General features: G+C 50.9%; 3 protein-coding genes across 11 annotated transcripts; 1 reads left to right on the top strand and 2 right to left on the bottom strand.

The window, feature by feature from the left end:
• Positions 1-8,705: 8,705 nt before the first annotated feature.
• STXBP2 (syntaxin binding protein 2) lies at positions 8,706-16,750 on the bottom strand. Of its 7 annotated transcripts, none has more exons than XM_066342863.1 (19): positions 16,680-16,749; positions 15,372-15,421; positions 15,036-15,117; positions 14,667-14,743; positions 14,436-14,514; positions 14,237-14,340; positions 13,694-13,842; positions 13,414-13,498; positions 13,194-13,324; positions 12,990-13,097; positions 12,604-12,661; positions 12,413-12,478; positions 12,233-12,313; positions 11,892-12,030; positions 11,275-11,384; positions 10,316-10,420; positions 9,518-9,603; positions 9,241-9,398; positions 8,706-8,860 (listed from the first exon to the last, which is right to left on the bottom strand). In XM_066342863.1, the coding sequence occupies exons 1-19, from the start codon at positions 16,714-16,716 to the stop codon at positions 8,775-8,777; spliced, it is 1,791 nt and encodes a 596-aa protein (XP_066198960.1). In that variant the 5' UTR covers positions 16,717-16,749; the 3' UTR covers positions 8,706-8,774. The 7 variants fall into 7 exon arrangements, with proteins under 7 accessions (XP_066198960.1, XP_066198961.1, XP_066198963.1 ...); XM_066342864.1 differs by having other exon boundaries at positions 10,325-10,420; XM_066342866.1 differs by lacking the exon at positions 15,372-15,421 and having other exon boundaries at positions 16,680-16,750.
• Positions 11,981-22,322, top strand: PCP2 (Purkinje cell protein 2). Of its 3 annotated transcripts, XM_066342871.1 has the most exons (5): positions 11,981-12,045; positions 20,246-20,345; positions 20,869-20,983; positions 21,282-21,406; positions 22,046-22,165. In XM_066342871.1, the coding sequence occupies exons 1-5, from the start codon at positions 11,981-11,983 to the stop codon at positions 22,163-22,165; spliced, it is 525 nt and encodes a 174-aa protein (XP_066198968.1). The 3 variants fall into 3 exon arrangements, 2 of the variants coding, with proteins under 2 accessions (XP_066198968.1, XP_066198967.1); XR_010746216.1 differs by lacking the exon at positions 22,046-22,165 and adding an exon at positions 22,261-22,322 and having other exon boundaries at positions 20,869-21,406; XM_066342870.1 differs by having other exon boundaries at positions 21,282-22,198.
• Positions 22,227-24,070, bottom strand: PET100 (PET100 cytochrome c oxidase chaperone). The gene is made up of 4 exons (XM_066342872.1): positions 23,857-24,070; positions 23,145-23,231; positions 22,969-23,001; positions 22,227-22,357 (listed from the first exon to the last, which is right to left on the bottom strand). Exons 1-4 carry the CDS (start codon positions 23,881-23,883, stop codon positions 22,274-22,276), a joined length of 231 nt encoding a protein of 76 aa, XP_066198969.1. The 5' UTR covers positions 23,884-24,070; the 3' UTR covers positions 22,227-22,273.
• Between the last annotated feature and the right edge of the window lie 37 nt (positions 24,071-24,107).

Raw genomic sequence — 24,107 nt, 5'->3', positions numbered from 1 at the left:
CGCAGCCAAGGCTCCATTGGAGCAAAGTTGGCCTGGACGCTGAGCATGGCTCTGTGGCCTCTGCCTCAGGCGCTAGAACGGCTCTGGTTGCAACAGAGCAATGCCCCAGATGGGCAGAGCATCGCCCCCTGGTGGGCGTGCTGGGTGGATCCCAGTCGGGCACATGCGGGAGTGTCTGACTGCCTCCCCGTTTCCAACTTCAGAAAAATACAAAAAAAAAAAAAAAAAAAAAAAAAAAAAAAAGAACAACACAGAATAAGTGCTGGCAAAGATGTGGAGAAAAGGGATCCCTCCTGCACTGCTGGTGGGAATGCAGACTGGTGCAGCCACTATGGAAAACAGTATGGAGATTCCTCAAAAAATTAAAAATCAAACTGCCTTTTGTCCCAGCTATCCCACTTTTAGGAATATACCCCAAGAACACCATAGCACTGAAATAAAGGGAGAAATGCACCCCCATGTTTATGGCAGCATTGTTCATAATAGCGAAGATCTGGAAACAGCCCAAGTGTCCGTCAGTGGACGAGTGGATTAAAAAGCTTTGGTACATGTATACTATGGACTACTACTACTCAGCCCTAAGAAATGATGACATCGGATCATTTACAACAACATGAATGGACCTTGATAACATTATACTGAGTGAAATATGTAAATCAGAAAAAACTAAGAAGTATATGATTCCATACATAGATGGGACATAAAAATGAGACTCAGAGACACGGACAAGAGGGTGGTGGTTACTGGGGGGGGGGGGAAGGGGGAAGGGAGGGGCACAAAGAAAACCTGGTAGAAGGTGACGGAAGACAGTTTGACTTTGGGTGATGGGTATGCAACATAATCAAATGTCAAAATAACCTGGAGATGTTTTCTCTGAACATATGTATCCTGATTTATCAATGTCACTCCATTAAAATTACTATTAAAAAAAGAAAATAGGATTAGAAAAAACTCTACCTACTTCCTCTCCCCTCATTTAAAAAAATTTGCTGCATGTATATCCATCAGGTCTCCATTTCTTTTGCCAAAATTGTTTTCTTGTTTAAAGTGAATACCTTTATATGTGTTAAAGCTTCTATTTCCCTCTCTTTCCTCTGTAAAAACTGTGTTGTTATTAATATTCCTTCTTTTTCCTGTATTAGAAATATCTTAATCTTCAGTTTCTTCCATTTAGCAATTAAACATGCTTCTCTTTATCTCAATTTTTTTATTTCCTCCCTCAACCCAATGCATTCATGTTTGCTCCTCCACTTCCTAGCCAAAGTTCTTAAAAGCATTTCCTATAAACTTAGTATTTTGGGCTCTGACCTGTTGCTCAGTGGATAGAGCATCAGCCCAGCATATGGACATCCCAGGATCAATCGCCAGTCAGGATACACAGGAGAAGCAACCATCTGCTTCTCCCACCCCTCCTCTTTCTCTCTCCTCATCCCCTCTCACAGCCAGTGGATCCATTGGTTCATAGGTCAGCCCAGGGCACTGAGGATAGCTCAGTTGGTCCCAACCAAGCACATCAGCCTCAAGTGCTAAAAATAGCTCAGTACTTAAGTATCAGCCGTAGAGGGGGTTGCCAGATGGATCCTAGTCCGGGCGCATGCAAAAGTATGTTTCTCTATCTCCCTTTCTCTCACTTAAAAACCAAACAAACAAAAAGAGTATTTCTACATTTTTATCTCCCATTCACACCACAAACTCTGTTATGTAGTCTCCTACCCACATTTCACTGAAACTATTATTGCTAAGATCACTAATAAACTTGTTGTTAAAATAGACAAGGTTCAGTATTTATCTCATGTGAAGTCTTGCCTGCTTTGGAGCTATGACTCTGTGCTTTCCAAAGGTCTTCTTTTTTGCCTCCTGTCTCTTATTGTTTTTCACAGGACCTTCTCCATCCACTTATCCTTTAAAATGCCATGTGTGTCAGGATTAATCTCATCTACTCCAAGTCTTCAGTTACCATCTGTCTACTGATAACTCCCAAATATATATTTCCACCTCAGACGTTTTTGTTGTTGTTGTTCTGCACCAGGATACTTAGTTCTATTATATGTCTCCCCTTTTACAGCTTGGAGGCACCTTTCAACACTTCAAATCCTGAATATTTCCCCCCAAATCTGTCCTGTCACATCCTCTGTTTCTGAAATGACACTAATTCCATTTAGTTGTTCAAGCAAGAATCTGAGTGACCCATTTGATTTATCCCTCAAATTTTGTCAACCGTATAGATTTCTGAGTTTCATTCATCTCTACTAGCATAATACACCTTTGGATTCAGCCATCAAATTCTAGTTTCTACTTACAAGTGAATTACTTTTCTAACAGATGTCACTGCTTATAGGCCTGTCCTTCTTCAATCTTTCCATATCAACTAGAATTATACTCCTAATATGAAATTCTGATTGTATCAATCACCCTCTTAAACTTTTTAGTATTTGGTATATTTTCCAAATGCCTCATCATGGCTTTGAAACCCTTCCTGATCTTGACTCTCTTATCACCCTCATCAAATCTCACTCCATATTCTATTCTGCAGTCATACTAAAGTACTGGCTGTTCTCTAAATTACATGCTTACTTTTACTTCAAAGATCCTGTACTACCATGTCCTGTGGCTAGAATGTATTTCCCTTACCTTGTCTTTTAGTTCCAGGTTGAATGTCAACACCTCCATAAAGCATTTTTGATTCATCTACCACCTTCTTCATAAAATGTAGGTGCTTCACTTAAGAATCACTATGATAATGTAACTATAATGTATTTTAATTGTATGTTAACTTACCTGTCACTCAAATAAAACTGCATGTTCTTTAAAGGAGAACAAAAATGTAACTATATGAGGAGATGGACATGTTATCTAACCTTATTGTGATCATTTTGCAATATATATACATCAAATCACTATGGAGTAGGGCCCTGGCTGGGTAGCTCAGTCAGGTAGAGTGTCATCCTGAAACAATACCATTGTGGGTTTGACCCCTGGTCAAGGCACATATGGGAAGTAACCAATGAACGCACAACTAAGTGGAACAACAAATGAATGCTTCCCTCTCTCCCTCTATCTCTCTGTGTCTCTCTCCCCCTTCCTTTCATTATCTCTCTAAAAGCAATAAATTTAAAAAAGGAATCAACCAATGAATGAATAAGTGGAACAACAAATTGATGTTTCTCTCTCTCTTTTCCTTCCTCTCTCTCTCTCTCTCTAAAAGTAAATGAAAAATAAATAAATAGACCTGGGTGGATAGATGGCTTGGTTGGTTAGACAGTATCATCCAGAAATGCAGAGGTTGCCAGTTCAATCCTCAGCCAGGACACATACAGGAATGATCAATGTTCCTGACTCTCTCTTCCTTCCTCTAAAATCAATAAATAAAAATTAAAATAAATAAATCATTATGGCGTACACCTTCAATTTACATGCTATATGTTGATTGAATTTAAATAAAGCTGGAGGGGGAAAATAGAGTCCACATATAAGTGAGATTGTACAGGATTTTCCTTTCTCTGTCTTATTTCCTTAAGCAAGTACTTAATGTGAATCTACATAGACTATACAGATGGGCACATAGTAAACGTTTCATATGTTGCCTTCTTAAATCATTATTTTCCTCAATCACCAACAGAAATTAAGACTCTCAGTGGTCTCAACTGTGGTCACCTAAGCTGAAGGGGCTCCCAGCTATGATGTCCCTTTCTTGTCCTGTGTCCCCAATGCTCTAGCCTCAGGGAACCCCATCTCGGGCCCCACTGGAGCGGAACCTTCCCACTCACAGGAGAATTTCCTCACCACAGACTACTTTACACAATGTCCTCACAGTAGATGTTGGTTAACTAAAGATTTTGAGCAACTTTACAAAAAAAAAAAAGAAAGAAGAAAGAAAATAAAAAGAAAGAAAGGGAAAGAGAGAGGGAGGGAGGGAGGGAGGGAGAGAGGGAGGGAGGGAGGGAGGGAAGGAAGGAAAGAAGGGAGGGAGGGAGGAAGAAATAAAAAAAAGAGTTTGCTCCGCTTTCTGGATGTCTGGGTTTGCCTGAGATGCTGGCCTCCCCACCTTTTCACTTTTCACACTTCCATGAGCCTTCTTTGTCTTAAGTCACAGTCACTTCCTTTTCCTGCCCTGGGGCCAAAAAAGCCCCTTCTCCTGCATAGTGATAGGGTAACCCCAAAATTAGAAATTTGGATTCAGTAATAGTAGCTTCTTAGTTGTAATGAATAGATTATGTAAGGGGTTAAATTACAATAATTTCTTGTAAGAACTCAGTTACAGAATTTCCTATAAGGGGTTAAGGCACTACAGATAACTAGAAGCTTACTTAGTTCACAAACCTTAATCTTTACTTTGTTGGCCCTGGCCAGTTTGCTCAGTGCATAGAGCATCGGCCCAGCATGTGGGCATCCCGGGTTTGATTCCCGGTCAGGGCACATGAGAAGCAACCATCTGCTTCTCTTCCCCTCCCTCTTCCCCTCTTGCAACCAGTGGCTCAACTGGTTTGAGTGTTGGCCTTGGGCACTGAGGCTTGTTCAGTTGGTCCAAGCATCAGCCTCAGTCACTGAGGATAACTCAGTTGATCAAGCATCAACCCCAGACAAGATGGATCCCAATCGGGGTGCATGCGGGAGTCTGTCTCACTATCTCCCCTCCTTTCACTTAAAAAAAAAGAATTTTATACTTTGTTGCCTAGGAAATACAGGGAGTTCCCTTGCAGCTAGTTCCCAGCACCAGACGCTGGCCATTCTGGAGCAAGCAACATCAAGGACACCAGATAGACCTGTGCCAGTTTCAGGACATTCTGGGAGATATCCCTGCAAACCGCACTCCCACCTCCTGCACATTGTTACATGACTAACTGCATGGACTTTCTTTATATCATCACTAACTGACCCTGAACCCTATTTAAAAAACAACAGCACCAGGAAAGTGTTAAGGCAGTTCTTTTGGACAGGAGTCCCCTGCCTTCTCAAGTTGCTGCAATTTGAATTAAAAAGGCTCTTACGGCCTGACCCATGGTGGCACGGTGGATAAAGCATCAACCTGGAAACACTGAGGTTGCCAGTTCAAAACCCTGGGCTTGCCTGGTCAAGGCACATATGGGAGTTGATGCTTCCTGCTCCTCCCCACTTCTCTCTCTCTCTCTCTCTCTCTCTCCTCTCTATAATGAATAAAATCTTTTAAAAAAATAAAAAATAAAATAAAAAGGCTCTTACACCTACTCGGTCGCTGTCTCTCATGAAATTGGCAAAAGAAGGGTGATAGACAACACGAATACCAGCTTGTTCTGTTAACACTAGAGCATGTCTTATTCCACTCCCATCCCCCAAGGCCCCTCCAGGTTTCCCCACCCCAACTGGCCCAGCTGGCAGCACCATCAGGCCCAGGACCCTCACATTTTTCAAGTTGAACAAGTTCAAAACCACAGACTTTTCCCTCTTGTTATTTGAATGAGATATTATTCTAGAAGTCCCTGCATATACAGCACAGGTAGCAAACTCCCACCCTGGAATGTGTTACCAACCTCAAGAACATGGATGCTCACTTTATCCCAGAAGCCCTTCCAACTGCCCAAAACACAGAGGTTAGTCTGAGTAAACCTTTCTTCTCACTTGTAGGGCCTCCTTCTTAGCACACTGGGAACAATTGCCCAGTCCAGGGCTACTCCCATTAGAGTTAAATAATCATAACATTATTATGTCAAGAATATCTTGTTATAATCTATATTATATTATTATTATTATTATTATTATTATTATTATTATTATTATGGCAGCTAGTGGTTCCTGGGTGCTTCCTATATGCTTATAATGTGACCACTGAAAAGCCTGAGGTCTGTCCCACCCCAGGCCTCCCTGATGATCTCATGTGTCCAGTTGCCCCCTGGGAATCTTGAATAGAGAGAAAATATATCAGTCAACCAATGAATGCATAAATAAGTGGAACAACAAATCGATGTTTATTCCTCTCCTTTCCTCTCTAAAAATAAAAAAATCAACAAATAAAAGAAATAAAATGTATCAAGCTGTTACTTTCCATACAAACCCACTAGTTGCTGAGGGGCAGTTCTTTCCAGAAGGACCTGTTAATTCCCGTGGAAGGAATGTAAGGTTAGAAAATCATCTTCAAGAGAAAATGAGTCCAGGTGGTAAGGACTGATGGCTTTTAACATCTTTATGTGGAGAGTTGGTGGGGACTAGAGGACACCCCTTCATCGGTTAGGCTCAGGGGATGCTAAGGAACAAGCTATATGAAATTATAAGGAATCAACCAGTCAAATCCAGAATGGGGACCATTCCCTGGGATGGGAAGAGAACCCCAAAGAAAACAAGCCAAGTTGTGATAAATGCCCCTGAAGAAGCATAGGCTTCTCGAAGGTGGTGGCATTAGAGCTAAGACAGGAAGGAGGGAGAGTTGGAAAATTTGGGGGAATGGCCTTGCAGGCAAAGAACAGGGTCCTGTGGCAGAACAGTCCAGTGTTGCTAGAGCAGCTGTGGCTGAACAATCGAGTGGGGAATGGAGCTGGGGAGGAGACGCAGACACAGGGAGGCTGGATTTTATTTTCATAGGAGGGTTTGAGGGCTCTGCGTTATGCGTGAGGAGGGCTTGGCATGACGCCTGGGACACTGTCAGAGCCTGATACTGCTGTTGCCCATAGGAACCCAAGAATATTTGTGGACTCAAAATATCCTTAGGTTGGAGACATATCATCATCTGGGTATAAAGGGCAAAGGTTGAGGCGGTTTAAGCAATAGAGTTTTGTTGCGGCTTGAACTGAATAACCTCTGACCTTACTGGATGTTCCTCATTTGAGACATTCACGCTCAGTTACAGAGAAGAAAGGGCAAAGAAACCGGTGCTCACAGCGCTTACCTACACAAGCGGGTCCTATAGGAAAACAGCCCCTTCCGGTGAGCCGTGCATCCAAGGCTAGCGATCTTAGGGACTTGCTCCCACTCTCTCATAGCCCCCACCAGGTGACAACTTTGTACACCCCTTTCTGCGCTGGGGGGAGAAGTCCTAGCATTGCTCAATCAGTTTTGTGCCTCTCTAAGGCCCCACCTGCTGTGTGTGCCATTCTTCTAGAAAGGGTATCCTTAGATTTCCCTGAATTCTTGACCTCAAAATCAGGGCCAAATCCTCAGCTAGCAGGGAAGGAGGGTCCTGAGTGTCCTGTTCCAGCCCATGCCCTCCTGATTCCAGCCTTGTATGGACTACATTCCCAGAGTTGACCAAACGGAAATAAGCAGCTCTCCACCCAACGGTGGCATGGGCAGGAGGGGTGTGGGGGGGTGTTAAACTAGCTTACCCACCCACCACCCAGGGTCCCCTCCCCAAGCACCAAAGCTCTCACCACCACCCTACCAGGCCCTATGTGACTCTCAGACCTTGTGGTCCCTCAATACCTCTGGCTTCATTCCTGTCCTACTTCTGCCTCCACTGTGCCCTCTTCCCTCCCCGACTCTTCATTCTCTGCTCAAACTTCACTTCCTTGAGGAAGCCTTCCCTGACTGCCTTCAGACTGGGCTGATTAGGGTGTCCTCTGGCCTCCCACAGACCCCTCTGCTGCAATGGTCTGCCTGGCTGTGCATTTGTGCCCCACACAAAGATCCGCATCATTTTAACTGGGTGTTCTGGACTGAATTGTTCCCCCCCCCAAAAAAAAAAATTCATATGCTGAGGCCGTTACCTCCAGTACCTCAGAATGTGACTGTATTTAAAGAAAGGGCCCTCAAAGAGACAATTAAGTTAAAATGGTATCATTAATGTGGAACCTAATCTGATATGGCTGCTTTCATTTTAAGAGATTAGGTGGCCCTGGCCAGTTGCTCAGTGGATAGAACACTGATCAGGGCATACATGAGAAGTGGCCATCTGCTTCTCTTCTCCTCCCTCTCTCCCTTCTCTTTTCCCCTCCTGCAGCCAGTGGCCTTGATTGGTTCAAGCATCAGCCCTGAACACTAAGGACAGATCAGTTAGTTAAAGCATCATCCCCAGACCGGGGTTGCCAGGTGGATCCCAGTCAAGGCACGTGCAGTAGTCTCTATCTACTCTCCTCTAACTTTAAAGAAAAAAAAAAAAAGGGAAAGGAAGGAAAGGAGGAAAGGGAAGGGAGGGAAAACAAATATATCCAGTAAAAGCTCTGATAAATCCTGCAGTTAGGAGACCCTGGGAACACCTTAGAGGTGAAGAGGAGGGCGAGCAGTGAGAGTGCTAACTTGCTGTTGTGGGGGTATCAGGCATAATCGTCTCTGTGCTCGTCCTCACATAAATGCAGTCTGATCCAGGGAGCTGTAGAAGTCCAGCCTGTGGGGCTGCAGGCCCTGTCAGGACAGTTCCTGGGGGTTTGGGAGGGAGCATACAGGGCACATTCTTCTTGTCAAAGATACTACCAACATTCCCATTGGACTAGCCAAGGTAACTCTAGTGACAGCCACTGTCACCCATCAGCTTTCTGCCACCATCAGTTATTTCCTCTACAAAGCAATGGCCATTACAGGTCACATTTTGGGGAAAAGGGGAACCCAGCAATTTGGCCAAGTTCAAACAGCTAGTCAATCTTGGAGTCAAAATTCAAATTCTTAATCTTCACTTGGGTTTCAGATGCCTTCTGGCAGGACAACAGGATGTGATGGGGCTTGAGGCTCAGGCAAGGAAATGGGACCCATGGGAGACCGGCCCACTACAGCTCCCTGGGAAAGCAAGCAAGCGGGGTGCTGGCCCCAGAGAGAAGAGAGGCATTTATTTTTCTGGAAAGGGAAGGGTACAGGTCAGAGTTGGGATGGGAGGGTCAAGGCAAAGAAATGTCCTCTAACTTCTGGTCCAGCATCTTGAGGTCATCCAGGAAGCGAGTTGGAGTGAGGATGTGTGAGGAGCCTGGGCAAGAGGGGAGGGTTGGGAAGGTGGGATTGCTGCCTTGGCCCCTGACACCCTCCCCCACCAGGGCCCTTGGGAGACTAGGCCTTGACTCTGAGCACTCCTTAGAAACATAGATATCCAGGCCCCAGATGACCCCTTCCCTGGGAACCCAAGCTCCAGCCCCGGTGAAACCTAGGTGTCCAGTCACCTCCCCTCATCCAGGGCTCTCAGATGCTAGCCCTGCAGAAGTCCCAGGCTATAAAGTACTAGGAAAACAGCTGTCAGCCCACCATTCAAAGTACCTAAGAGCCCAGCCCTAGGTTCTCAGGGACCCAAGCACAGAGAAGTCTGGGTCCTGGCCCCACCCCAGCTCAGGGACCCCAATCCTGGCTACTCACCAATGAGCACCTCCCACTTGCCGTCAGTGGCCCTGGTCACCTCATAGGCTGCCCTCATCTCTGACATGGCCACACCACCCACAATGTAGATGATGAGCCGGGGCCCCGCCCGTGCCTCCACACCAGCTTTGTTCTTGTGCCAGTGGCCAAAGCGGGCACTGTATGGGTAGAAGATGGGGAAGACAGATAGAGGTCAGTCTGAACAGGAGATTCCCCCTCCGTACCCCTCATCTAACATGGCCTAGGCACCAGTAGGGGACATCCCTGGGGCCTTCACCTGACTGCAGCCTGAGAGCTCGGCATGGGGGCAGGATCAGACACAAAGGGCCATAGCTTGCGGTCCAGCCGGTCCTCTACAGCATCCTGAGGGCCAGAGAGGGACACTCAGAAGAGAAGCTCTGGGTGATGGGGCCCAGGCTCTGGAATACCTTCACTGGCTGTTTCAGGAGCCAAGATCTTGGCAGACAGGAGCCACCATCTACATCTCCATCCCCAGGAGTCTGGACTCTGAACCCCTGGGGGATGCAGGAGTGTGGGTCCCAGCCCCTCGAAGACCCAGGAACCCAGGCATCCAGAGTCCATGGCAATGAAGGAGCCAAGGTCACTGCCCCCCTTAGTAGGTAGAGGTTCCAGGACTCCAAGGGGACAGCAGGCAGAAAGCCAGAAAGCCAGGCCCCTACCTAGTCCTTTTTGTTTTGCTGCCTTGGGTGCCTAGCATGTGCAGGGGTTGGTGGGAGAAGGCAAAGAGGGAAAAGGGGAGCTTTCCCAGGGAGAGGTAAAGACATTAGGGGAAGAAGGGGGACAGAAGAGGGGAGTAGTGGGTGGAGAGAAAATGGGACAATTCCTGCAAGGGGCCCCTGTACTGCCCCAATTCCTTGGGTGGGGGTTTGGGATGCCCCCCTGACAGAGCAGATTGGATGCTGGGGGATGCCTGTAGTAAGGGATTTTCCATTAAGCCCCAAGGCTTAGCCCTGTGAGCGTGAAGGATGCTGAGCTGATGCCTAGATCAGGGCAGGATTTGGTGGGGTAGGAGAGGTCAGGCCCCAGACCCTACCCTCCCAGTGCCCATCCCTACCAATGGTACCTCCATCACATCCTTGATGACTGGGTTCCAGCGGGACAGCTGATAGGTGGTCTCGAAGCGCTCCCTCCGCTCCAACTGGCTGGAGGTTCCAGAGCCCTACAGGTGGAGTGTGGCAGGTTCGTGGGGGAACTGGGGAGCAGGTGGCTCATAGATGAGGTTGGGGGCTCCTATTGCTTGGGGGAGGCTTTGCAGAAAAAGAGAAGAGAGAACAAGATAAGGAGGTAGGGAGGAAGAAATACAGAGGCAATGAGATAAAGGGGCAAAGAGAGAAAAATGGGGAAGGAGATGGGAGGATGTAGAGAAACAGAATGGAGAGGTGGGAGAGAGATATGGACAGGGGACCAGGAGAGAGATGAGACACAGGACAGGCGCAACCCAGGGCTGAAGCCCTGCAGAGAACGCCAGGGCGGGGGAGGTAGGATGTGTAATGCCAGAGACAGAAGAGGTTAAGCAGAAGAGTGAACAAAGGAAACTCTGTGTGTGTGTGTGTGTGTGTGTTGTATAGGAGAGTCCTCTGATAAGCAGAAAGCAGAAAGCTGAGGTGCATGTGTGTGTGCAGGTGTGTGTGTTGCATAGGTGAGTCCTTTGAGATGTCCAGGAGTCCAGGTCAATTGTGTGCCCTCACCCAACACTGACAACACTGATATCCACCCCTAGCGACTCAGACCACATAACCCACACTGCACCACCACCAAGACCTGGGCTCTGACTACACCTCACCCCCTACTTATCATGTGACCCAGAGTTGGGGATAGCCCTGGTGCTCCCTGGTCCCCAAACCAATCAATGAACAGCATTCCGTTCCCCCCAAACCACACCATACTGTGTGGATCCCAGCCCTATGGTGTGCCCTTCACACTCCAGGGCCCAGGCGGACTCAATGCCCTCTTTTCAGGCACTACTTCCCCTGCCCACATTTGCCTTCCACCCAGGCTCTGCCCCTAGCATACCCCGGGGTTGGTGACAGTGGCCCCCAGCTGTTCCAGATTCCGTATGAGACTGCTGTGTGCCTGTACATTGGCATGCTGAATCAGCTTGGCCAGGTTCTCCTCACTCACACCTGGTGAAGGGGGATGGGCGGGCTTACATGGGTAAGATTCTCACGAGGAGGTGAGCTCTGGGAGGGCAAGGGACAGAAAGTGACCATGTGTCTTCCTGGGTTAGGGGTTCTGTGAGGTGGTCCCAGGACCTAAAGTGGGGATATGCTCAGGACCGAGAAAGCCACCAGGGCTGGTGCAAGGGGCAGTTCTGATGTTAGAATTCTGGGTGGGGATGGAGTCTAGAAGGGGAAGATTAGGGGGTACTCTGGAATTAGTTGAGGGACCAAGATTGAAGGAGTCATAGATTTTGATGGTTTATATGTTAATGGAACTCTCATGTTAATGAGGGGTTCTCCAGGTCAGTGGAGGGAGACCCAGGATGGAACAGGGTATCTGTGAGGTTTAGCATGCCTGGTGAGTGGGGGCATCTCAAGGACAGGGGAGCTGTGGGGTTAAGAGATTCCCAGGACTCTGGTGAATCAAGGTCTCCCAAAGTCCTCCCATTCCCCCCCCCCCCCACCACCCACCATTCCGTAGAAGAATGTAGAGCAACAAGACCCGGATCTTGTCATAAGCAGGCACTGAAGCATCCAACAGCACTGGCACAATCAGCTTCATGGCATCCTTGATCTTCTCACCCTCTGCGTTGGAGCCCATAGCCAAGTCCTGGAGGATTTCGAGGTCAGTTGTCCTGTCAGCCACTGGGGATCGGGGCATGGCAGGTACATCCCCAGGGTCCTTGGTAAGAACTTTAGGGCCACTTCATCCTAGTACTAGATCTCTGAAGGTTCTACCCCTATCTACCAACAAGCCCCTCCCCTCAAATGGGCCACATCCTGTCCTGCCAGGTTCCCTCCAGGGGCCCCACCTGCTCTACACTGCACAGCTTCTCCACAGAATCCTTGAACCGCTTCATGCAGTCGTCAGCTAAATGCAGGTGTGTAGAATACTGTGCGGTTGGGGTAGGAGCAGGGGTAACAGAGACTGAGTCAAGGTAAGACAGGGTGGTAGGTGGGGGGTGGGGAGCAAGTTCCTGGCCCATGCTTACCTTGTTCAGCTCCTTCTGGTATTGCGGCATCTTTTTCAGGATGTGGGACAGGTCTTTGATATTGGCCTAGGGACAGTGCGTGGATGAAGTCCTCATTCCAGATTTGGGAACCAGACTGAGGCCCCACTCCTGCTCTGTGGGGAGGGGTCTTTCCTCCCAAGCTGCTCATTCTGATGCAGGCTAGCCCCTACCTTGTCAGTGGTCAGTCTCTTGCTCTCACAGAATGTCTTCAGAAGCTCTGTGACCTTCCTGACAGTGAGGGGGGACAGGGATGAGGCTGGGGGCTGGTGCCAAGACTGTAGTTTGAGGGCACTGTAGGGGTTGTATGGCTGGGGGGTCACAGGATCCAGGGTATGCATGTTCCTGCACCATGCCATGTGCAAGCCCACATTGGGGACACAGTAGGGAGTTGGCTGAGGGGCCAGGCTTGAAGAGGGGATTCACCCACTGAAGGTGGAAGGCCCTATACCAGACCCACAATGGGAGAGGGGTGGTGATGTTAGTAGTGGGGATCCAGGTGAGGACCATGTTGCAGAAAGACCCATACCCCAGTGTCGCCCCCCCCCCATGCACAAACTTGGACACGTCCGCAATGTGCATGTGCCGCAGCTCGACCCACAGATCATCATCCTCATCCAGCAGAACAGCCTTCTCACAGGCCTCGCTCAGCCCGGTGGTCTCATACCTGCAGTAGGGCAGACATGAAGGTCAGGAGAACTAGCTGAGGACCAGGGTCCCAGGTTGGTTGTGATGGCAGAAGGGATTTCCAGGGTCCAGTTACCTGTATGTGTCCTGCTCAATGTCCAGCAGGTCATAGGCCATGGCCTGGAACGTGAGCTCATGCAGCAGTGGGGATACAGGGTCAGCTGCTCGGTCCATGATCAGCAGCTGTGAGCGGGTTTTCTCAGGGCCCTAGGGGTAGTGAGGGAAGGGCAGGGATGAGGCCATTAACCAGGACCTTGGCTGGGGCCTTGCCCCTCCTCTGCAGCATACTCCCTTACCTCACCCAGACTGGGAATATCTGCCTTGAAGGCGTTCAGCTTGGCCAGGACTGCATGGGCCAGCTGGGCTGTGTCCTCTGGGCCCCTGGGAGTAGGATGGGAAGACATTGGGCCTCAGGGCATAAGATTGGGGAGGACTAAGCACAGACTGGGGGTCAAGGATGGGGTTAGGGATAGAAGTAAGGTAGTAGGGTGAGGGCTGGGGTCAAAAGAGAGTGTGAAAAGGTGGGATGCAGGATGGGGTCAAGGTCAGGGGACAGTATCAGGGTGGAGTCCCCACTTGTGGTAGCGGATAGCTGGGTACTCCTGCAGCGTGGCGCAAAGTGTGGCGATCTGCTGGGCCAGCACCTCAAGCTGCCGCGACCGTTCATTGGCCCGGAAGGGACAGTAGAGGTTGTAGGTGCTGTGAGGGGCATCCAAGGAGAACACCTGCAAGAACACAAGCGCTGGAGTCTCCACTGTAGGTATGCATTTGCCCAACACCAGGCACCAGCACTCCCTGGGGCCTCCCTGGAGCCTGCTTTGCCATTCAGGAGGCAGGCTGGGGCACCACAACCCATGCCTGGAGGAGGAAGTAGGGAAATACCCCAGTGCCTCCCCCTTGGGCAGGACAACTCAGAGGCCACTCTACATTGCCACTGTGGCTGCCCAATGGGACCCAGCACCAGGTGTCCACAGTGCTAAGAGCTCATTTGGTCCATATTGGTGCCTTTCCTTTCTGAATCGTTGTCCCCTTTATTTGTCTCAGGGTCCATTTCTGATGGAAACTGGGTCATTTGGTCACAGACCCCCACACCCTGCCCAGGACTAGGCTGGGCTGTACCTGGGCCTCATAGGGAAGGAAGGCAAGGTGGATCTCTTTCAGCGTCTTCACCACCTTTGCCAGCCGGGAGCGGCCCAGCTCACTGAACAAAGGCTCAGGGCAGGCTGGAGTGAGCAAGAGTAGATATTAGACCAGAGCTGCCCCCACACTCCTAGCCCAACCCCTACTCCTCCGCTCTCCTCAGGTTATCCTCACTCACTGTCTGTAAAGAAGATGTGTGCTGCTTTGTAGGTGAAGGTTGGGGTGCCCCGGAAGTCAGCGATCAAGGCCTGCACAGACTGGGGAATGCGCATCACTCTCCAGTCCTGGCCCTGTACCCCCTGACCCATCCATCCTCTGCCGCAGGCCCCCAGATGCTGCCCCCATACACATGAACACATGCAGAGGCAAGCACCCACGCACACTCCCACACACTCGCTCACATAGGCACCTTCTCCGTGGGGCTCAACAAATAAATTGCCTCCAGGCTGGGGATAGGTTCTCGCCGCTTGTTGATGTCCTCAACAACTAGTAAGAACAAAAGAAAGGACACGTGAAGGTGGCATTGGGACTGGAACACATGGCAAGTATTAGACATTGACAGTGTTCTGTACACTGCATATAAAGCTATGCATTTTGGGTGCCCCACACCGAGTTCACCCTGAGGGTTCTACACAGGGCTGCACACACAGGGCCTGTACAGTTGGGGAGGCTGTCTCCTCAGAGACCACAGCCTGGAGTCCTGTGTGGCAATCTGCCCATCATGCGCTCCTACACTCAGGTCCCATCTGGGGAGCACAGGATGGTAGTGTCCACTCACTGGTGATGCCCTCATCCAGGATGTCTGACATCTTGCAGCAGGATGACAAAATGCGCATGCTTGGGTGGTCCATGACAAGCACCTGTCCAGATGGATGGACAGACAGACAGACAGAGAGACAAGTGGGCAGGAGAGGTTGAAGCTGCTCTAGAGGTGGTGCTGGTGTTGTGCGCAGGACCATGAGCTTCAAGAGCTGGCTGAACAGGGGGATCCAGGACCCCACCCCCATCCCATCCCATCCCTGACCCACCCAGCCTCCTCAGGGAGTTTGCAGGGGGTTTCCACATTCAGGGCCCCTCACATGGGTTTGGACAAAGCATTCTGCCTCACCCCTACCTTCCACTCCCCGTCCTTTTTGACACTCCGAATGACTCCGCTCATAATTTCTGTAGGGGAGGGGGGGCTCAGGATGCTAGGTCCTCTGGCCCTGCCACACCCCCAAAACTTCTGGATCCTGGACTGGACTTCCATCCTAATTCCTGTTTACTCCTTCCCCTTTTTCTGTGAGGTAGCTCCTGGTATCACCCCCAACTTTTAGACAGGGAAACTGAGGTTCAAAGAGAGCAGTGACTAGACTAAGCACCCTGAGTGCCTAAGTGGCCCAAAGCCTGGTATATAAGAAGCCCTGGATAAATATACTTTAAATGAACAATAACTGGAAAGTCAGGGCTCCCATATATGTCTTCATGCCTCCAGGGCGGTACTCTCAGGTTCTCCATGGGCTACCTCAAATTCTCCTGGTGGGGAGGTTTTGATCAAAGCCCTACTCCACCTCCATCAGCTTCCACAGGACTATCATGCAAGACCCCCTGGTTCCTGGATTTGAAATGTACCTAGCTATGGTCATTCCTTCACCCAACCTCCAGCCTCAGTTTCCTATTCTATAAAATGGAACCAATGACTTTCCAGTCTCTCTGTTAATCAGTATGTAGGAAGCTCATTTTTCAGCTGGGGTGCTGCGGGTTTGAGCCACACTCTGCCCTGCCCAGCGAGGTGGGGAGAAGAGAAGAGATGCCCCGCCCTGCCAGAGTGTCATCACTGTTATCAGGACCGCCAGGGCGGAAGGGACAGTTGAGGCCGGAACCACCCAAAGTTATGAAAGGGGGGCGATCTTCACCCATTCCCCCAAGAACCCAGCCCGCACGGCCTGGACGCCTGGGTCCTCACGTTGCATGGGGCTCAAAGAGGAAGGACTCCCGCAGCCTTGGACCTGAACAGGGGCCTGGACATACCCCTGAGCGAGCATTCACACCATCTGGGATCGCTGATCCAGCCCGGCCTCAGTACCCAAGATTTGGGCCCCAAGAATCCAGCCCCCAGGACTTCGCCCAGCTCAGAGACCCGGGAGTCTGGGCGTCCAGCTGTGCCCTTCCCCCGCCAGCCTTACGGGGTTCAGGAACCGGGCCCCGGCGCCTGCCTGCACCACCCCTTGAGACCCTGGAGTCCAGTCCCCCAATTTTGTTCAGCTCGGGCACCCGAGAACCAGGACGTCCAGCTGGAACCAAGTTCCCACCCGCCCTATCGAGCGTCAGGTGCTCAACGCCAAGCCCGGCCCCAACTCTTCGTCGCTTAGGGTCCTTGTCCGTGCGCCCCTAGCCCCCGCCCCCAAGGGGACTCAAGAGCCCGGCCCCGGGCGACACTCACTTTCCCCCACTACCGCCTTCAGCCCCGAGGGCGCCATCTTCCCCAACGGGCGCCGCCGCCGCTTCCGGGTCTGTCCAAGGTAGGGCGTGGCCCCGCACTTCACCCACGTGGCCCCGCCCCCCGGTCCTGGCCCCGCCCCTGCCCGACCTAGGTTCTCAGGAAGGAAAGTGGGCGCCTTTCAGAGTGAACAAGTGGATGTACCAAAAGAGACCCGCATCAAGTTGCTGGAGGGCCTACCCCGACGACACACGTCCCCTGCTTGTGTGCAGTGAGAAAGTGGGATTGTAAAGCAATAATAACCCCTTCATCTTCCCCAGGCACACCCGCAAGTTTATGTACCCACACAGGGCCGCAGGTTTACAAACTTATGACCCACTTACCTTCTGTACCCCACAGTTTAGCAGCAGTAGCAGCAGCAAACTCTGGCGACATTTGATAAACTCAGGAATTGGTCTGAAGAGGGTTGGAGATAAGCCAGCACCAACTGTGTACCAGAGACCCTTGCCACATTATCACTCCATCCTCCCAGAGAGCCTGGCGGGGAGTAGGCAATGAAACCGTGGCTCAGTAGGACCTGTGTCCAAGGCTGCATGATGAGTAGGCTTATTGGGATTTGAATCAAGAGTCTGTCCCAGGAGGAATGCTCCTCACAGCCTTGTGCTCACTGGCTGCACACATAAGCTCACAGGTGACAATCCCATTGGTAGGCTTAATACACGCGAGGGTTGAATGGCATGCTCAACCGCTAACACACTCAGATAACTTCAATTCACACTTGACTCAAAATTTCAGGGCACAGTCCAGCAGCAGTTATATGAATGAGGTCTCAGATTTAAAGTGTGATGCACACATGTGAAGGTAGAGTCCTGAACTGGTTCCTTCATTTAATGTTTATTAAGAGTCAATCAGCCTGACCAGGCGGTGGCACAGTGGATAGAGCGTCGGACTGGGATGTGGAGGACCAAGGTTTGAGACCCCAAGGTCGCCAGCTTGAGCGCGGGCTCACCAGCTGGAGCACAGGGGCGCTGGCTTGAGCGTGGGATCATACACATGACCCCATGGTCACTGGCTTTAGCCCAAGGTCGCTGGCTTGAGCAAGGGGTCACTCACTGGCTCAGCAGGAGCACCTCAGTTAAGGCATGTATGGGAAAGCAATCAGTGAACAACTAAGGTGCCGTAACTAAGAGTTGATGCTTCTCATCTTGCTCCCTTCCTGTCTATCTGTCTGTCTCCCTCCAGGTGCCAGGCCCTTTGCCATTTACAAGGGACAGATAATAAAGATCTGCCATATGGGACTTTATAGTTGAGTTAGGGAGGGAGGGGATAGAAAATAATTCTGCCCTAAAGAAAGTAAATAGTGATATGGTAGCAAGTATAGGGGGTGGTACCAGAGGAACTCTCTGAGGGGTTGGCCTTTAGACAACCCAGAATAACATCGAGCAGCAGCCATGCAGTGGTCTAGGCAGAGAAGAGCAGGTGGTGGGGAAAAGGATGATAGGGAAAGGGGTGCTAGGCAGCAGGTGAGGTTGAGGAGCTATAGGGTCAGACTTCTGTGAGACAAGGTAGGACTGACCCATCCTGATCTGCTGGGATTGCGAGGTTCCTGGGATGTAGGACCCTGCTAAAATGAGAACATTCCCAGACAAACCAAGAGGGCTGGCCACCCCAAACAGGTATTTGGGTACCTTTTTCATCTTTCTTTTCATTCCTTTATTTCCCCTTCCTTTCTTCATTCTTTTTCTCTTTCCTGTTCCTTTTCTATTTCTTTTCATCCTTTCTTCCCCTCCCTCTCTCTTCTTTCCTTCTTCTCTTTAAAGGTTTTATTGATATCTATTTTGCATTTGTACAATTCACTGACTAAAAGTGTTCAGTTAATGGCTTTTAGTATAGAGTTGTGCAGCCATCATCAGTCTATTCTAGAACATTCCCATTACCCCAAGGTGTTTGGGTTTTCTTCTGAGGACAGTGAGGGCCAAAGGGAAGTTCTGAGCAGGGAAAGAAGGGGACCTCTGCAGTGGCTGGCAGTGGGGGAGGATAGATTGTCAGGACCAAGGGGGGAGCTAGGATATCACCTCTACCTTAGTCTGACTCCTGGGGGTGAGAATCTCTAGGGCCTACCACCCCACACTATAGTTGATACTGGTGACCAGACTTTTCAGCTGGTAGGGGTTGAATGGGCTCCTGTCCCCCACTCCCCAAATTATGTATGTTGAAATCCCAATCCCCAGGATGTGAGAATGTGACCTTATTTGGAAATAGGATCAATGTAGACGAGTTAAGATGAGGTCATACTGCATTAAGGTGGGTCTCTAATGTAGACGAGACGAGATCAGGCGCATTCAGGGTGGTATGCCCCCCCCCCCCCCCGTAGACCGGGTCCCTAATACAATATGACTGGTGTCCCTGTCTTTATGATAGCCATGTGAAGATAAAGACACATGTGATGACTGAAGCTGAGATTAGAGTACTGTAGCTACAAGCCAAGGAACACCAACATCAACTGGCAAGCATTAGAAGCTGAGAGATGCAAGGAAGGATCTTTCCCAACAAGTATCAGGAGCGCAGTCCTGCCAATGTGATTTCAAACTTCTGGCCTCCAGCCTATATGACGATAAATGTCTGTTGTTCTAAGCTACCCAGTTTGTGGCACATTAAGGCAGCCCCAGGAGATGAATACATCCGTGGCAGAGCAGGGCATTGCAATGACCTCAAGGACTTGGGGCTATGAAGGTGTGACCATGGATCCTGGGTAGGGAAGGACTGCTCAGGGAGGAAGACCAATCTTTGCACTTAGGCCGGGGTGGTGACAACGTAGCCCATTTATTCCAGGAAAAAAACTTTAACTGGTTCCTAGAAAAACATCTTGAGAAAGGACAGGGTATGAGTGGGATCTTTCCAGAGGCATCATCTCCTATAGCTGCAAGGGGTTGGGGATAGGGGCAGGTCTCTCCTACTTGCCTTCCTCCCCAAGAATCTAGCTTCTTGTCCCCAGGCGGGGTACAAATCAGAGAGCTGAACTTTGCATTGGTGTTGGGGAGACAAGAGATCCCAGACCTTGCCTTGGGGCCTATGGGAGGCCCAGGGACAGTGAGTAAGGGTAGGGGTTGTCAGAAGACAGAGATGGAGCTAGGCCAACTGGTGGTGCCTCAGTAGTCTTCAAGTCCAACTTCCCCTACCACCTGCAGATGGCAACTGCCAGGGTGAGACCACCTACACTGCTTCCCACCGCTGGGCTGCAGACCCCACCCAAGCTGCCCTGTTGGCCTGTCCTTTCCCAGTGAGGCCCAGCCAGCCCCCACTCCCCACTATTGGGGACACTGCTCTGGCCTGCTGCTGCACCTCACCTAAGAATTCTTGGGACACAGTGAGTCCTGTTAGGTCAGAAAGGTCCCAACCCGGGTCACTTGGTTTCCTACCCCCACTGCAGCATCAGCATTGCACAACAAAAACAATTATCTGGATCATCTTTATGGAGCTTAAGCTTGGGTGGGAGCAGATGGGGTGTGAGCTGGGGATTTGGGGCTGGGTATCCACGTCAGTCTTTTAAAAAGCCTTCTCTGGCACAGAGCTGGGCCAGAGGCCAACAGAGAAGTGGACGGGTCCCAGGGAGCAGGAACAAAGATGGACCATGAAGAGGTGGATGGGGGTTCAGCTCCCTGTGTCAAGGTAAGCAGATCTCACCCCCACACAACCCCAACTCAAGAGCAGTGAATGACAAGACTAGTTTGTAGGGCACCTAATTAGTGATTGAGTCTCCTGGGACCCTGACCCAGTTTGCTGCCCAAGGAAGTGCTAGTGGGCATGAGGGTCCAGTGCCTAACCCAGTCACAGGGCAGAGGCCAATGCTCTCAGGGATGGCCCCAGTGAGCTGGCAGGATGCTGGGATTTTGGGGTAGTCCTTGGTATGTTTCCCTGGCTGGTGTCTTATAGTCAGGCCCCCATCTAGGACAACTCGCTGCCAGCAGCATCTCCCTCGAGGCAGCACCACGTGTAGTGGTGCTGCTGGCCGGGCCCTGGGGGCTGGGATTGGGAAGGAGACTTGTGTCTCATTCACAGCAGCTCTGCAGAGCAGCGCATCAGCGGGGACCATGGTGAGAGCTGAGGGGATGGCAGACCCTGGAGTCATGGTGGGCGCTGGTGAGGGGTCCCCCTACTGTGGGGCCAGCTGGACCAGGTGTTTGTCTCCCAGGCGGGCTCCCCAGACCAAGAGGGCTTCTTCAACCTGCTGAGCCATGTGCAGGGCGACCGAATGGAAGAGCAGCGCTGCTCACTGCAGGCAGGACCAGGCACCACCTCCAAGAACCGTGAGAGTGGGCAGTGGGGTGTGCTGGGTGGGTATGCTGTCTGGGAGCATGAATGGGGCAGGGCATACATGTATAGGATGCGTGACCATCTGGTGGAGTCTGTATGTAAGAAGCTGCCTGAGAGTGAGCAGGCAACTGGGGACAAAAATGCTGTGGATCTAGTGGCAAGGGACGGAGGGGGGAGATGAATGTGCTTTCTGGAGAACTTGAGTAGGGAGGAAGGTGTGGGCTGGGGGCCCCAGCTGGGCTGTGTCCCCTGGCATCGGTGTATGTTTGTTCCCGTTTCTGCTTCATGCAGAGAGTGGCCCTGTGCTAGAGATGGACAGTTTTATGGACATGCTGGCCAGCACCCAAGGTCGCCGCATGGATGACCAGCGTGTGACAGTCAGTGCCCTGCCTGGCTTCCAGCCTGTGGGCCCCAAGGTAGGTGATGTTCTGCTGGGGTTGAGGAAGACCAGCCATGCTGATTCCCCTAGCCCTGCCTACCACCCCCAGCCAGAAGTGAATGAGGCCCCACCCCCACCTCTATCCATCATGTGCACCCTGGGGATGAGTGCCTGATAGGAGTATCTGCCCTGTTATAAGGCCCTAGCCAACCCAATACCTGACTTCAGAAAGGAGAATAAAAGCTCAGATAAGGCCAAGGGGGCCACAAAGTCATACAGAGGATATGTTAATGTCAGAGCCATGGTTGGAAGTCATGGCTTTTGCCCCCATGACTGAGGACTTCAGGGAGGGTTGAGAGAATAAACCCTCCTCCTAGTAAGACACCCACAGGGAGGAGGGCACACAAGTTCATACACTCATGTGTGTCTATTTCACAAGTAATCTCTCCTAGCCTGGGTTCTGATCAAGACCTCAGTGGGATTCCCAAGACCCCCCCCCACCTCACACCCAGATACCACCCTAAGTGTTGAGTAAGGTATATAGAAGATAGTGGGGGCAGATGGTGGAAGGTGGGACAACAGTTCCCACCTGCACCCTCCCTCCTTCCATTGTTTGTCACCTTGGGCCGGTGCTGCCCTTGGTACCTCCCTTTGGCTGATCCCTCTTCATCCACAGGATGGAGTGCAGAAACGAGCTGGGACCCTCAGCTCCCAATCCCTTCTGACCCCTCAGGACCCATCTGCTCTCACCTTCCGTCGGAACAGCAGCCCCCAACCCCAGACACAAGCCCCCTGAGGGCCTAAGCCATCATGTGCTCCACTTGTGACCCCCAAAAGCAGACAATAAAATACTCCCATGAGAAACAAAGAACTGGGTGTGTGTTGTTTCAGGCACTTGGGGATCTCAGGAGCTCTGCTGGGCAGCACGAAGAAGCTTTTCCTCCCGCTGTTTCCGTATCCTCTCTTTGAATTCTTCTAGCTCTTGGCGCTGATGGTGGGAAGGAGTGGGACATACCTCAGAGCCTGTGCCTCTCTCCCACCACCCTGCCTCCTATGCCCTCAGATCACGGGTTCAGAATTCAGTGTCTACACTGGAAGCCCTATGTCAATTACAGCAGGGTCCAAGTGGGATCAGCTTCTTTGTTCAGAAAGAGGACAATTAAAAAAACCACGTACCCCTCTCTCTCAGTTCCCTGCTCACAAACAAGGGTAACATTTTTGCTCAAAACCATTGCCCTGGACAGTTGGCTTAGTGGTAGAGTGTCGGCCTGGCACGTGGATGTCCTGGGTTCAATTCCTGGACAGAGCACACAGGAGAAGTGACCATCTGCTTCTCCACCCGCCCTCTCCTTCTGCAGCCATGGATCCATTGGTTCCATCTAAGGTGCTAAAAATAGCTCGGTTGCAGCATGGACCCAGATGGGCAGAGCACTGACCCCAGTTGGGGTTGCCAGTGGATCCTGTTCAGGGCACACATGGGAGTCTGTCCCCCTATCTCCCCTCCTCTCACTGGGAAAAAGAATGGGAAAAAAAGCCATCATGGACCCAGGAACCCACGTCCCTCTCCCCCTCTGGTGGGAGGAAGAGTATGTCACTTACCTGGTCCTCCTTCTCAGGTGGCCACAGCTCCCTCTGTGGGGATAAAGCCACAGATAAACCAGAAGCCTCCAGAGCCCTAGACCTAAGGCAGGTCAGCTCAGAGAAGGCAGACATTGGTGCCCCATGCCCTCCCCCAACCCCTGCAATGAACCCATGAACAGTCTCCCTGTGCCCACCTTGCGCTGTATGACAGAGTCCTCAAACCACTCGGCCTGATTGGCAATCCAGAACATGGCCACAGGGAAGGTGAGGTAGAGTGTCATCTGGAAGGGGGGGAGGGGAAGGGGATGAGCAGAGCTCGCTCAGAGCCTGGAAGACCATCCCCTAGCACAGCCAAGGAGCGCTGCCTCAGGGCTCCCTAAGAATCCCATGATTATGGCAGTCTGGCCTCCATAATCCAAGAGACCTTATTGCTGAAAGCTCCCTGAGTCTGGGAGACTCCCTCTCAAAGAAGGACACAAATACATACACGCTGACCCCAAGAGCACAAGAACTACTACCACAATTATAGGCACCTTTTTGAGACCTCATTGCCCTCGCTCCCAAAGTCAGATCCCAGGAGCACTCTAAACCCCTCAGTCCTCAGAGTCTACTCGTCTAGGAGTCTCCCTATCAGAGACACACTCACCCACCCTGAGCCCAAGAGCTCCCCCCAGAGTCTGGAGCCTTCTTCCTTAGAGCCCCTTCCTTAGGTCACCCCTCTTTAGAGGCCGTTTCTCTACTAGAGCCCCTCTAACCTGGCGTCCCCCCTTCTGGGTTTCCAACCCTAAAGGGCCTTCCCAAATCTCAGGATCTTTTCTCCCCAGAACGATTGGAATTCCCCCTATTCAGAGCCTCCTCCTCAGATCAAGAATGACGCCCCCGTCGCCCTGTTCTGAGCCCACTGACCCGAAACACCTCCAACTTCACTCCCATTTCGCTTCTCCGAGGCTACAAAGCTGATTCCGTCCAAAGCCAAGCCTCCAAAAAGACTTGAGCTCATTGGGACTTCACGGGCTCGACCACTGAAGCTGATTAGCCTAGGAGCTCCTGGATGACATCATCTTCGGGCTCCCACTCTCGGCTTCCGGTCGCTGGCGGAGTCTAAGTGAAAGTCAAACTCTGACTGCACTTTAGGGAAGTCGTCAGCCAATAGGCAA

This window comes from Saccopteryx leptura, chromosome 6 (genome assembly GCF_036850995.1).
Source record: "Saccopteryx leptura isolate mSacLep1 chromosome 6, mSacLep1_pri_phased_curated, whole genome shotgun sequence".
Lineage (NCBI taxonomy): Eukaryota > Metazoa > Chordata > Mammalia > Chiroptera > Emballonuridae > Saccopteryx > Saccopteryx leptura.
Note: the sequence above shows the minus strand (reverse complement) of the source record. Positions and strands in the feature narration are given on the sequence as shown.